At 42.2% G+C, this 15296-nt stretch overlaps 1 protein-coding gene and 1 long non-coding RNA gene across 3 annotated transcripts in view; one reads left to right on the top strand and one right to left on the bottom strand.

Moving 5' to 3' along the window:
• Positions 1 to 3428, bottom strand: part of RP2 (RP2 activator of ARL3 GTPase) — a 39062-nt gene extending 35634 nt beyond the window's left edge. The window contains exon 1 of the mRNA XM_077482801.1: positions 3154 to 3428. Within this exon, the coding sequence (XP_077338927.1) occupies positions 3154 to 3276 (123 nt within the window). The 5' untranslated portion in view covers positions 3277 to 3428. The remainder of the gene's footprint in view (positions 1 to 3153) is intronic.
• An 8742-nt stretch (positions 3429 to 12170) lies between these two features.
• On the top strand, positions 12171 to 13269 carry LOC143984421 (uncharacterized). Of its 2 annotated transcripts, none has more exons than XR_013274848.1 (4): positions 12171 to 12460; positions 12575 to 12716; positions 12824 to 12930; positions 13054 to 13269. It is a non-coding gene; the product is annotated as an uncharacterized LOC143984421 (long non-coding RNA). The 2 variants fall into 2 exon arrangements; XR_013274847.1 differs by having other exon boundaries at positions 12172 to 12460; positions 12824 to 12958.
• Positions 13270 to 15296: the final 2027 nt, after the last annotated feature.

Genomic DNA, 15296 nt, shown 5'->3' with positions numbered 1-15296 from the left:
GGTGCCTCCACAGCAAGCAGTTTGCTGTGGGGGCACCCAAGCAGGCGTGCTCCTAAACCAAAACTCAGAGTGTCTATTCACACACGGAGCCCCCCTGTCTCCCAATTGGCTAACTGGCTGTGACTGACAGCCAATGGCTCCCACTGTTGCCATAAGCCAATAAGGAGTGCAAGTCCCCGGAGAGGCAAGGCTTTTCTAGACATCACGGATCGAGAGGGGGCTCAGGTAAGTATTAGGGTGGTCTGTTGCACACAGAAGGTTTTTTACCTTCATGCATAGAATGCATGAAGGTAAAAAACATTGTGCTTTTATAACTACTTTAAACTTAATTTTACCGACACAGGAAAGTACTGGCTTGTACCATACTTGCAGAGTTGTGAGGATGAGGAACTGCACCTGATCCAGTCATTTGCTCTCCCTGTGTCAAAAAAAAAAAAAAGCCTTGCATCTGTTGAAGGCATTTCGATAATGGACAAGGGTAGATCCTGTGAGTATGCACACACAAGTTTCGGCCAAAGTCCGTTGGAAAAAATATGACGGATTTTGTAGTCGGAATGTCTGACCGTGTGTATGGGGCAGTTTGAAACGGCACAGCAGGGATCCAGATCTGATATCATCATTAGGGGGAATTTGTTTTACAGAGCACATGTCAAAATGGTTTGCCTCAAACCTCTGCCACTTTTGCTGGACAGCTTGGTCTGTTCAAGGATGTTAAAAAAAAAAAAAAAAAAAAAATGTACTGATGTTCAGATCAGCAGGTGGAAGAAAAAAATATATATATAATAAAAAAAAAAAAATAGTGTGGTTTTGATGCAGTGACAAGCACTCCATTGTTCCCAATAAAAAGAAGGACACCATAAATGAAGCAGGCATATACTCTTGGTGATCCTGATGCAATGTAAAGATTGCCTGTATGATATGGTTCTTCGATCATAGCCTGATCACATAGAAAAACACGCAGTTTTTAGAAAAAGCTACCTTTTAGCTAAAAGCCCCACACAATTTTAAACAGAAATATTTTCAAGAAGAAACTTTCAACATCTGTGACCATTCATAAAAACCATAGAAAGAGGACATGTATATAAAAAACACTTTTTCAAGTTTTGGGTACAGTAGGAAACAGTTAATCAAAAACTCGGTTTTGTTTTTTACACTGTCTGTGACCCATTGCAGAGATTTACCTTCACTTGTCCTTTAGACAAAACAAGAAGTGAGAAAAGATTTCTGCATAGTGAAGAAAATGCCCTCATCTACAGTTCATAATCAAATAAAGTGGCTACATGGATAGACCAAAAGGCACCACATCCTTGTAATTCGCATTAGAGAATAATAACTAGAGATGAAACGAACACCCCCCCCCCGTTCGGTTCGCACCAGAACATGCAAAATCAAAAGTGCTAATTTTAAAGGCTTATATGCAAGTTATTGTCTTACAAAGTGTTTGGGGTCTTGGGTCCTGCCCTAGGGCACATGTATCAATGCAAAAATACATTTAAAAAAACGGCCGTCTGACAGCAAAATGGCATTTCTAAAGGGAAAAAAAAAAAAGAGTCATTTAAAACTACTCTAAAACTCTTAAAACTACTTTAAATCCATAATAGACCCTTATCCGAGCACGCAACCTGGCAGACCGCAGCAAAAGAGGGGGGACAAGAGAGCACCCCCTCCTGAATCGCACCAGGTCACATGCCCTCAACATTGGGAGAGTGCTTTGGGGTAGCCCCCCAAAGCACCTTGTCCCCATGTTGATGGGAGAAGAGCCTCATCCCCACAACTCTTGTGGGGGTCTGTGGGCAGGGGGCTTATCGTTATCTGTAAGCCCCCTTTAACAATGGGACCCTCAGATCCCACCCCCCTGTGTGAATTGGTAATGGGGTACATATGTACCCCCACCATTTCTCAAAAAAAAAAGTGTCAATTGTCATCAGAATGTCCACACTGAAAGATTTCCCTTTTATTGCTGTTCTGGTGACAACTTAAAGAGGATCTTCTCCTCCTCTTTATATGAAACTGCCATCATTGCCTAATTTCTTTCAGTGTTCCTGTATGCTAATGCTCCATTCCATCTCCTCATGCAAGACCCTGAGACGTCATCAGTGGGCAGGATCTTCTACTGTGCTGGCCCACCAGAGCTAGATCTTCTGTACATGCTGAATGAGATCTGCCACAGTTTGACATTTTTTATACGTTGCCAAGGCTTCAGCAACATGTGCACCATTAAGCTACTTGACTTACGAGTTGCTGCAGCCATAGCAAATGTAGGGGGGGGGGGGGGGGGGGGTGGCAGCTGCAAGGCAACTGAGACGTAGCCTTCCCGGGGGGGGGGGGGCATCTGCAAGGCAACTGAGACGTAGCCTTCCCGGGGGGGGGGGCAGCTGCAAGGCAACTGAGACGTAGCCTTCCCGGGGGGGGGCAGCTGCAAGGCAACTGAGACGTAGCCTTCCCGGGGGGGGGGGGGGGGGGCAGCTGCAAGGCAACTGAGACGTAGCCTTCCCGGGGGGGGGGGGGGCATCTGCAAGGCAACTGCGACGTAGCCTTCCCGGGGGGGCAGCTGCAAGGCAACTGCGACGTAGCCTTCCCAGGGGGTAGCTGGAAGACACTAGCAATATAAACTTCCCACAGGGCAGCTGCTGGAAGAATTGGTGATGTCACCAGTGCCCAAAAAAGACAGGAAGATGAATGAAATCATGTATTGAGTATAAGTATAGAACATGTTTGATATCATCCTGCCCTTTTTTCAGTTACAGTGGAAAGGGCCGCATTAACATTTCCCTCTCTCTGTCATGTCGGTGGTCACAAGTAAAGTAAATGTCCCTAATGGGGACACAAACAGCAATAAAAACCTGACAGGGGTTCCATCCCAACCTTATTAAACAAAAAAGGAGTGGGCTTTAGATACACCGATACTTATGACAGCTGGCCAGATTTGCGGATAAGCACTATGAGCACATATCTGGCTAGATGAAGACACTTCCCATACTGTGTGTCTTCCTAATGTGGATTGATCGGGACACACCTAGAAATCTGTACATGTAGGCAGGGTAGAGCACCAGTCAGGGGCACACAGGAGGGTCTGATCCTCCAGGATGTACACATCCAATCAGAGCACAGCCCATACATAATCTCAGCTAGAACACCAATCACAGCGCTCACCTTCTCCCTCTTGTCCCAGCTGTACTGCTTGCTCTCCTGCCCCTCTGGTTGCTGTTGCTCTGTGGGTCCCGAGTCCTTGGCGCTTCCCTTCCTCTTGGCTTTCTTAGAGAAGGCACAGCCCATGTCTAAGCAGCAGGGTGGGTGCTGACACTAGGTGTTCAAGTCACACGGGGAACGGGGGAACCTGAGGCTGCAGCTCCCGCTGGTACTACACACTCAACAAGCACGCGCGGCGCGTCCTTGACGAACTCGGAGTAGTTGCGCGGTCACGTGACAATGCCTATGCAGCTGCCCAGCAACAGAACTGCTTCTTGACGTCAGGGCAAGCCGTGCGCGTTCACAATCCGCCCCTCCCCAACTTCCGGCCCTGGATTTTTTTTTTGATTGTACAGCTTTATTGGTAGCTAGAGAATTGTCTTTAGCTGCTTACCTGTGCTTAGATGTGGGGCTGAGTTATTTTTGTTTTTTTTTAGTTGGATGGTTTTTCTCCTCAGTCTTCTTTTTGGACCTTAAATACATTTTTTACTACTAGTAAAAAAATAAATACAAATATTAAATGCACATATATTGCAAAAATGAAAAATGCGCATTATTATTATTATACACGATTTATATAGCGCCAACAGTTAATGCCGCACTTTACAATGTATAGGGGGGACAACACAATTACAGTACAGTTCAATACAAAGGTACAGGAAGGCCCTGCTCGCAGAGCTTACATTCTAAAGGTAATATCTGCAGAATTGATTGCATTGATTCATTTTTTCTGCCTAGTAGACTGCAGAGCATTGCAACAGTGACTGTTGCTTTGTGCAGACTCCTCCCCCAGCCCTAGTTCTATATGGTGGAACAGACCCGTTATTGGGCTGGAGGAAATGAACAGCGGACTACAAGTACATAGCCATTAACTGTCGCTGATTTCAAGGGACTGTCCCTGATTTGGAACAAGGTTCCTTTGTTTCTCTTTCCTCTTCATCTGTCCTTTATTTTGGTCTGATCTATAGTATATAAAATTATTTTTTTTATAAAAAAAAGTGTTTCCCAGCGCTAAACTTTCCATCCAATTGCAAAATTGCTGCAATTGTAAATTTCAAAAGCCAGAATAAAGGAAGAGTAGTGGTAAAAAAAAAATAAAAATAAGCATTTTTGGGTTTCACTAATCATTCTTTTGTATAATTTTTCCTTATGGGGGCGTGGCAGGAGGTTTGTCCTATGTCTACATACTTTTGCTAATAGGTGTCCCATCTCAAAAAGTCGGGAGGTAGGCAAGTGTAGCACTAACCTCCAAAGGAGCTGCTGGTTTTATTCGGGCTTACCGTTACCTTACCTGCTCGCCTCTTCGTCTTGGGGGGGTCCCGTTGGAAAGTAGCCCAAATGATGATAAATCCGACAGTTAGTCCTTTTTGAAGATTTATTTATAGATAACACAAAAGAAAGAAAGTAAACACAGTCCTTCAATAGAGGGTTAGAGGATAAAGGGGAGTTCAGACACCTAGTAATTGCGGGTTAGAGGTATTAGTCAGATCCAGAGGACAAACAGCTCCACGGACTGGATCCAGAAATCACCGGATAGGTCCCTCTCACTTGACCTAGCAGCCGATGGGATGCTCAACAAAGTCTCTGCCACAGACTTGTCAATTAAACGTAGAAATCTTGAGAGTTTTAGAAGAACTACCATACAGTACCAGATTCTTTCAGCCGACCCGACGATACTGTATGGATATTGATCTGGGTTGCGTCCTCCAATTGAGTTTCCAGGCTCCTCCAGAGACACCAGCCTTGCGCACGGACCATCCACCTGAGAAGTCCTCCCCTGGATCCTCCAGTTTTCTTGGCTTCTCCCCGCAGGCAAGACAGCACAGGACCAACCCTGGACCAGCAGGCCCCAAGACATTCCTGGGCCTACACTCTCAGTTGCAAAGCCTCGGGCCAGCCAGCCCCGAGGTGCAGAACCATGTGACACAGACCCCAGGCCAGGAGGACCATGAGATCAGGATAGCGGACCCCAAGACGGGGACCCAGAAAAAGGACCCACAAAAATGGTGTCAGTACCTTAAATACCCTCTCCCAGAATGCACAGCAGGGAAACCACACCCACTGAGCTATTTCCGAGAAAGAGGTGGCATTCAGTGCATCCAGCCTGCTGCTTTTCCACACTTATCGGCGGTGACAGCGACACCTACGGTCAAGTGGGAATCAGTGCAACCCAGCTGGACTGGTACAGAAACCAGAACTTTTAGAGAGAATTAGTCTGAGCCAAACTACAGCCTCAGACAACTAAATTTGAAAAAATAATAGAGTCTGCCCATCAGGATCAGGGCACTACACAATTGTGGTGACATAATCCCACTTGTGCTTCAATGAGGACTACAAGTTCCTGTGCCTTGGTAGTAGTCTTGTAGCCTTCAACTCACAGATCTATGAATCCATCTATGAATGGATGATGACATACCTCCCAACTTTCTTAGATGGGAATGAGGGACACCTATTATCAAAAGTATGTAGACATAGGACAAGCCCCCTGTCACGCCCCCCTTAAAGGAGATATTTTTGCAAAAAAATGATTTGTTAAACCCACAAGTTCTTTTTTTTTACCACTACTATTCCTTTATACTGGCTTTTGAGAGTTGCAAATGCAGCAATTTAGAAATTGGATGAAAGGTTTAGCACTGGGAAACACTTTTTGAAAGATAAAAAGTGCATTTTATATACAACTATATAGATCAGACCAAAATGAGGGACTGTTCCAAATCAGGGAGAGTCCCTCAAAAACAGGGACAGTTGGGAGGTATGTGATGACAGCGTGTGCGCCAAGCCATGCACATCCACACCCAATAACAAAATCAACAGAAGCTTACAGGGGAAAGTATGCCATGATTCAATGAGGGTGAAGGGGCTGGGGAACGGTACCGTGTTACATATTACTCCTTAACCACTTCAATACAGGGCACTTTCACCTCCTTCCGGCCCAGTCCAATTTTCAGCTTTCGGCACTGTCACATTTTGAATAACAATTGTGTGGTTATGCAACATGGTACCCAAACAAAATTTAATTCATTTTTTCCCCACAAATAGAGCTTTCTTTTGGTGGTATTTGATCACCACTAGGGTTTTTATTTTTTGCGCTCCAAATAAAAAACTGAAAATTGTTTTATACTTACTGTCATTTTCTTTCCTGGTGCCTAACCATGGCAGCATACCTGTGACAAGCTCTGCCTTGGCTCCTCTCTCAGGACCAGTGAATAGTATAAAAGAAAAGGATTAGTGCACTCCCAGCATTCTACATAATATAGCATATAGAGGGTGGGATTGTATACTGCCATGGATAGGCACCAGGAAAAGAAAATTACGGGAAGTATGACATTTTTTTTAATGATTTTCTGTTTTCCTGGTGCCTCCATGGCAGCATACCTGTGAAAAATAACTAGCTGAAATGGGTGGGATGATGCACAGTAAAAGATTTATTTGAAAAATTATTTAAAATAGGCAAATGCTGGCCTGATAGCCTGTCTGGCAGCTTCTACAGATGAGAAAGCTGCCGAGTCTACTCTGTAACATCACGTAAACGCATGTTGGGGTGACCATTATGCTACCCTTTAGATAATTTTGATGGATACATCTGCTCTGGCTGTCCAAGAAGCAGAAAACAACCGGGTGCCATACAGCCCAACTGAAGAGGGGGTTCAAGCCTCCTATCCCTGTATACCTGTACACCTTCTTAACCAACTTGATTATCCATGAAACTATTGTACTAGAGCAGGGATATGTAAAACTATGGCTCCCCAGCTGCGTCAGAACTACATTTACAGGTATTGTAAAGCTCTGATATTCACAAACATGGCTAGACATGATGGCTACTGCAGTTCTGGAATGACCAGAGGGCCCCAAATGCTGCTTCTTTGCCCCCGTCTTTTTTTTTCTTATTGGGAGTATTACAAATATGTTAGATGAAACTCTGAAGGGAGTTATGGCTTGAAGATAGTTTCTTAGTAGCGAAGTAATATCATCTTCGTGAATAAGGTCAAATTTGGATCTGAAAAGATTGTCAGGACCCAAGGCTCAGAGATAGTAGTGGAAGAGAAGAACTTAGGGATGAATTCATGTACCGTTCCAAGGTCCACTCTATCCGAGTACAAAAAACAATATTATTATCTTCTGATCCATGAGCCTGAAGTTCTGATACTCCCCAGCCCGATGCCATCGCCACAAAGAAAAATAGTTTCCAAGTGACATGGAAATTTATAGATAGGCAACTTATATTGATTAGTGGTTCTAAATTAATAATATCTACTGCAGTAGAGAACAGACACAAAAGATACACTCTGCATCTTTCCAAATAACTGTTCTGCTCTATTATGACGTAATTGAAGGTTTTTATACACATGATTACGTAGGTATCACATTAATATTACAATTTTACATTTATGGTAACAAGGGGCGTAACGTAGGCAGGCTAATTCTAATCAGGACTCGAAAGAATACAAACATGTAATGAAAACATTATTAGTGCCGTGTGCACAGTGAGGGCAGTGTGCAATACATACAAAATAGAATTCAATTATATACAGAAATTACAAATTTCCTTTCCAGTCTCCTCTGTTTTGATCAATATTTTGATCACTAACCATACCTGCTATCACCTTTAGCCTGGAACCTCCACACATTTAAGTGGAGGTAGTCCTGGCCAAAGAGGCAAACACTCTATTGTGGAGAACATAATGTGGCCAGAATGGCCTTCTAGCTCAATTGTTGGCATGCTAACTTTATCAGCATATGTAAACACAGACAATTCTACATAAAATGTACAAAAGACAAATATGACTTCAACCTGGCTAAACTACGTTTCAAATCACATACATATTGTGACAGAGGGAAACAAATCAAACACAGAGATTTCTTTAATTTAGTCATTTTTGCAGTGTCTGGTGCGGATCCAGGAGACAATTCCTTCAAGGTTTACACAACTGTACATGAAATAGATGCTGTATTGAGTCTCCAAACATTTCCTTATATATAAATGTCTCTTAACAATCCACAAGTCACCTGGCTTTAGCTTTAGATCCTTCCAAACTTTTAGGTTCTGGAATAGGGGAGAAAACACATAAATGAGTTTATCAAAAACCTTAAAAGATCAGCAACATTCTCTGTGTCCAACATCCCCTTAGGGGCTTGATAAAATATAAGAAAACATTCAGTCAAAAGTTTTCTAGTTTCTTACTATACTTTTTGCATTACATTGTAGACAGTAGGGAGGTTAAAAATAAAACCTCAAAACGTCTAGTAAGGACTCGCCTATAAAAATGATTTCCTCTGTTACTCTCTGTAGATTTTGTCACTGTGTACTTACAAACTACTTCTGATAACACTTTTTACTGTGGCCTTTGCCACTAAACATCCAGAAAACATGTCCATACAGACAAAATGCATACTCGTAAGATCCTGACTTGGGCATCTAGATATATCTTTTTGTAATCTCCTGAAGGGATGTTCAGCTTTTGATAACACCTTTGGTAACAGGTAAAACAAGAAGTGTTGTGTTATAAAAAAAACAACTGTGGAGATCCCTGGCTCTGTCCCATGCTCATTTACTAAGGCAGCCATAACTGCTTGTGACTGATGACAGTCCATGTGTCAAGCTGGAGGAAAAGAGTGGCTGGCAGACATAAAAGATCATATTTTTCCAAAGTCCTGCTTCATAAGAAATTGCCCCCTGTGGCCCACTTGTTCTTCTCATTCTGGGGTCCTTAAAGTTGAACTATTAATCCCAGATATATTGGGCCAGAACTAGGGTGGAATCTATGCAAATGTCCGGGGCTGTAATGCAACATCCTTAGTCATCTGGTCTACTTCCATGTATGAGTTTTAATGTTAGTATGGCCATCTCAGCAAGAACCTGGAAGGCTGAAAACAGCCAATCAAATTAAATTAGCATGCTTGATTGGTTTACCTGCTGAAGTAAAAACAAACTTCTGGCCCTTCAAATGGAACCAAAAGCTCCCTATATCTCGACTATCTATACAAATATATACTTTTTTATAGCTCTCATGCCACGTAAACACGATCGGACTTTCTGGCAGAATAGGTCCGACGGTCTTCCCAACGGACTTTCGATGGAGTTACGGTGGACTTTCGAACAAACGGACTTGCCCACTCACAAACAGACTAAAGTCCGTTAGTTTTGAATGTGATGACATATGACAGGACTAGAAAAGGAAGTTCAGTAGCCAGTAGCCAATAGCTGCCCTTTCGTCGTATTTGGTCCGTTGGATCAGCATACAGAGGGACAGTTTTCCTGATAGGAATTGAGTCCATCAGACAGATTTGAAACATGTTCTATTTCTAAGTCCATCATAATTTTTTAAAGAAAAAACGTTTAGACTATCCCACACACGATCGGACTATCAGAGGGAATGATTCCATCGGACCTATTCTGCCGGAAAGTCTGGTCGTGTGTACGCGGCATCAAGCTTGCTAAAACATGGAGCTCTGCTTCTTGAGCTGGGGGAAAAGGATCCAAAGACTGAATACAGAGTATCCTTCTGGGTGATAAACTGCATACTCAGTATGGGTATTGCCATCCTCTGTATAAAACGAGGATCAACTCTACAAAAAATGTAATATCTGGGTCTTCAGGGAGTGTGTCCTACACTAGGCTCACAGGAGCTGATTTCTACTCAATTTAACAGATGTGGTTTTCATTTGTCTCCAGCCTCCTCCAATATAGGTAATAAGGTGGCTGGATTCAAATGTACGCATTTTTCATTGTTAGGCCTCATGCACACGGACATTTTAAAAAATGGGCTGTAAAGCTAGTAATAACACCTGTAAAAAAGCAGTGTTAAAAAAGCTATTTTATTAGCTTTTTGATTTGGCATCAATGCACGTTTAACATTGTTTGTATGCGTTAACGATAAGGCGCGTTTAAAAAAAAAATCCTTCTGCTATTTTCCACTGCCAAATTACCCACATAAACATTTTTACAGCTTAAAAATGCTGACACTAAAAAACGTTGATATATCGCTAATTTGCGTTTTTGAGCTTTTTTCGGTGTCAGCGTCAAAACAGCTCTAGCGCTGGAACCTCAGAACGCACTGGTCCTTGGTTTTTTTTGGAGCTTAAAAACGACCATGCCTGTTACAGCTCAAAAACGCCATGGTGTGTATGAGCCCATTGAATAACATGGAGTGGCGTTCTTAAGCAGCAAAAAAAGCTAAAAAAAAAGCCACTGTTAAGTCTGTGTGTATGAGGCCTTATATTTGTACTTAAACAAACAACACAAATTCATATGTTGAACCTTTCATTAGACAAACATTTAGTTAACTGTATATTTGCTGTGAAGAATGTGGGACCATTAAAAATGTAATATTTGACCAAAATAATGTCTGTAACTTTGTCTAATAGCACCATCGCATAAAGCTACAGCTCTGGTATATTGGAGAGAACCCTTCATTACTGGGTCCAGCTTGCATAAATATATTACAATGGCTTGTTTTCTATCATGCTGTTTGTGTAAGAACTCCAGTTTCATGTTTCAAAAAGACAACTTTTTCCTGGCAATATTATACATTTCTTGTCTCTTGTTCTGTTAGTTTTTAGCTAGATAAGTCCTGAGTTTTCATCTGACATTATTTTCCTGATGTCATAACATAATAAGTATTCTGCTTATACCACTCTACTTACAAGGAAAAGGGGCATATCATTTCACAATCCACACATTCTGCTTTGGATTTCAAAAATAAAAATAAATAAAAACAAAAAAGGACAAACATGTATATGACAGAACAGAAAGCTCTCAGCCACATCAAAAACTATGAAACAACTGGCTGCTGGTGGGATCTATCCTAACAGGGTGTGTGGACTTGATGTAATGGGTCTGTTATATTTAAATTTTCTTTATTATTACTCTCACATCATGGACCGCACATCAAGTTATTATCAGACCTTTATATTTAATTTTTGTAGAAAAACTTCTTATGTATCCCATCCATCTTGGCTTTGTTAAATATTATGGCAGCTATATTCCAATTAACAACCTCAGATTAATCTTTTTTTCTCTCAATAAGGGTAGTTGTATAAATGTAAAATTAAAAAATTGTTATCTTAATCTGAACTAATAGCAATTTACTAATTTCCCCCAATAACCTGGATTTAATTTCCAACCAAAGGTTGTCTAAACCAGTTATAATAATATATTCATCCTTATTTTCTCTCTTTTGTTTATTTTCTATTATTATTTCTATAGTCATATTTATGTTTATTTTCATATTTACCTTTATTTCTACATCTATATTTACTTTTACCTTTATTTTCATTATTTTTATTTTCATTAATTTTATATTTATTTGCATTATTATTATTTTTTTATTTATTCAGATTTATTATTATTTTTATTTACTTCTTTTTGTTTCCCCTCCCTTCTTCTCCGTTTCACCTCCCTTCCTCTGGCCTTCCTTCTTTTCCCTTTTTTCTTTTGTTCCCTCTTTTTTTTTTCTTCTTCTTCTTCTCTTCTGGTTCCCCATGGCTCTACTGTCTTCTCTGAGCCATTTCCATCCTTCATGCTGTAAATGTAAGTTATTGCGCTCCCTTCTTTGAGCTTTGTTATTAGCATATGTCATGTTTTGTTTTCATCTATTGAAAACATTTACTTTTAAGATACTATTTAGATGTTAGGTGAGATTCGATATAAAAATTTCCATTATGCAGTCATTAACTTGTTTTTTTCTTTTTTTCTCTTTTCCACTTTTATTTATGTTTGATGCAGAGCATTGTGGCGGGCGCCTGGGGATTCCCTGGTGTGGACTGTGGGCATTAGGAGGAAACTCCTAGGGGCAGGCATGCGCCTCTCCAGCAGACCTGGGCTCCTCCCTTGTGTGGAGGAGGCTCCGGTCTGTTGCTCCCGATCACGTGGGGATCTCCATAGTGACCGGGAGCAGGTGCGCGCTGTCACGTAGTGACGCATGCGCACTGGGAGTGGTGGACCTGGCTACGCCATCGCCAGGTGTTTGACGCCGCCCAACGGACTCGGACTCCTCCACCGTGTGAGGGAGGGCCCGATCTGTAGCTCCCGATCACGTGGGGGTCTCCATGGTGACCGGGAGCTAGTGCGCGCGGCCAAGGAGTGGCGCATGCACACTTGGAGCGGCGGACCCGGCGGCGTCATCGCTCGGCGCCAGACGCCGTCCGTTGATGTCGCTGGGTTGGGGGTTAAAAAGGGAGCCATCGATGCCATGGCTCTCTGACAGAGCGGACTATCCATCCGGATTAAAGGCACAATAGATGGTGCCACAGACCTATACAGACCACACAGGTAATTGCATACTATCAATATGGCTCTGACCTTTACCTGGCTTCCAACTGATTGTTTACCTTGGGGCAAATATGATCCCCATCAAACTAATATTTTGCATATTTATTTTACTAGGACTATACTGGGAGCCAGATACAATGGAGCCTCTTCGATTTATACCCCTGTTAAAATAAACTTTGCCTACTAGAGTAGTCTGTGACCAATGCAGTCATCCTGGACGTGGATTCTAATTTGACACACGTTGATGATTACGCGGGTATGTTAATTATCCATTTAAACTACCCCTGACCATGATATAATTAATTAATGGCAACACAATATATTGAGAACAATGACACTAGTTTTGTTATCTTTTTTCTGTAGCTGGCTTTGTTCATTCAACCTCCCGTGTACGCCCCGAGGGTGGTTAACCCTAGTTGGTGGGAGCCACCCGTGCTCTATTTTCGGTCCGCATCTTGGATTTCCCGGTGGTGAGCCGCATGCTTTGTAGCATTAAAGGTGTTTATGTATATACAAAAATACTCCTATAAATGAGATTTTGTGATGTTAATTGTATTATATCAATAATGTTGACGATATGTATTCAATTGTAGACTTGTACCAAGATTTTCCTGAAGAAGCGACATTAAGTCACGAAACTAGTTGAAATATACGATCAACTTGGATATCAGTCACTGTACCCTGAATTTCTCTATACTAGAAAGATGGGTATTATTTAACTGTACAACTATGTGCTGTAATTATGCCATTTGTCAACAATTGTTTTTAAATTTATGTTTTCTTTTCTAATAAAAGCTATTTTAAGTATATTTGATGTATCTTTCTGGGTATCAAGATAGTCCTTAATTCCACTGGGGGATGTTTGGCTAGTCCATGGCTGGAGTGTTCCATGTATAGGCCCCTTCCCTATATTTGTTCCCTTAACATAATTTATGAGGATGAGGATACCGACTACGTAATTATTATTTTTTAATGAAATATCTAGGCACATTAGTCATTTATCAGTTATAATATATCTATATTATTAATAAAATTGTTAAACTCATATCAGAAATGAATACTCAAGTGATAATCTCAATATCACATCCTAATTCTAATATATATCCACAGATATATTTCCTTAAATGAGGACATTTTACCTGATTTCCCTTTTAAATGCACTGTTTCCACTATCAAAGAATATTCAAATTGTGTAATACACCTTAATACATAGAATGCATTAAAGTGAAAAAATGTTTACCTTTACAACTCCTTTAATGCCTATAATGATTGACCAGTCTTCTCTCTTCTCTACTTGTGCCCATTCCCTCTTGCCTTTAAACTACTTTCATCAACCATCTATGATCCTCTGGGACTGTGACATCATAATGATCATCCAGTGATGTCCATATATAAGTCTTCGCATGCCGCGTGTCCTGTCATAGTGACCGGAAATAGCGACGAGGCAACATCTCCAGAAGAGAAGAACAGAAGACGGCGACAGCGGCAGCGGCGACAGAAGACCGGGCCACTGCTTGTAAAAGAGCTAGAAGAAGGCGCAGTGGCCTGGCAAGAAGAACCGAAGAGGGGGATAAGACCCCCGAAGAGGGGGACAAGACCCCCGAAGTCGGAAGAAGAGGGCGGCGGCAAAGAAGAAAGCCGGGCTCCTCCGCTAGTAAAAGAGCTAGCAGAAGATAGCGGAGGAGTCCGGCAAGAAGATTCCCGAAGACGGAAGAAGACCCCCGGAGCTGTGCAATAAACTATTTTAACACTTGTGTGTTGTGTTTTTTTTTTTTTACATTTTTTTCACAGGTCAATGGGTAGGGGTACATTGGGGTACCTCATCAACATGGGGACAAGGTGCTTTGGAGAGGGGGTGCTTTGGACAACCCCCAAGGCACCCCCCATGTTGAGGGCATGCGGCCTGGTACGGCTCAGGGGGGGGCGCTCGCTCATCCCCACCCCCTTTCCTGGCCGGCCGGGTAGCGTGCTCGGATAAGGGTCTGATATGGACCTAGGGGGGGGGACCCCCACGCCGTTTTTTCGGCGTAGGGATTTCCCTTTAAGTCCATACCAGGTGACGGGGCCAGCAACACCTCCTTCACTGGTCCCGGCTACCTGGAGCCGCGCTCAAAATTAGCGGACTTTTCTCCGGGCGGGAAAAGTCCGTTCATTTCAAATGTATGGTGGACTGGCACACACATGGCCGTACTGTCCGCCGAAATGCGAGTCTGGCGGACAGATTGATGTGCAAAACTCCAATCTTAGTCCGCCGGACTTTTGGGTAAAAAAAGTCCACCGGAGCCTACACACGGGCGGATTGTCCGGCGGACTTGAGTCCGGCAGACTTTTCCACCGGATTGTTTGATCGTGTGTACGTGGCATAAGGAGCAGGGCCCTCTGATTCCCCTTGTATTGAACTGTATTGTAATTGTACTGTATACCTTCATTTTGTAAAGTTCTACCAAAACTGTTGGCTCTATATAAAAACCTGAATAATAATAATAATATTTATGTTTAAATCCATCATATACAGTAAGTAATGCATAGTGGACTTTAAATGTGAAGATGATATGAAAATGAAAAGCATATATACAAGTTGAAACACTGTAACAGTAAGGCCCAGTTCACATCACATGCAGTCCAGTGAGTTTTTTTTCTGCATCAAAAATGCATAGAAAGTAGGTTACTGTATTTATTGGCATATAACACTCACTTTTTCACCATGAAAATCGGGTGCAAATAGTGTGTGAGTGTTATACGCCAATACTTAAATTTAAGCTGCCTCAGAGGGGGGCGGGACGAGCACCATCAGATTACATAAAGTGAGAATCTCCTGTTTACTTGGTGGCCTCTG

This window comes from Lithobates pipiens, unplaced genomic scaffold (assembly GCF_037356315.1).
Source record: "Lithobates pipiens isolate NorthernLeopardFrog02 unplaced genomic scaffold, aLitPip1_a1.2 Scaffold_16, whole genome shotgun sequence".
Classification (NCBI taxonomy): domain Eukaryota; kingdom Metazoa; phylum Chordata; class Amphibia; order Anura; family Ranidae; genus Lithobates; species Lithobates pipiens.
This window is presented reverse-complemented; position numbering and strand designations above follow the sequence as displayed.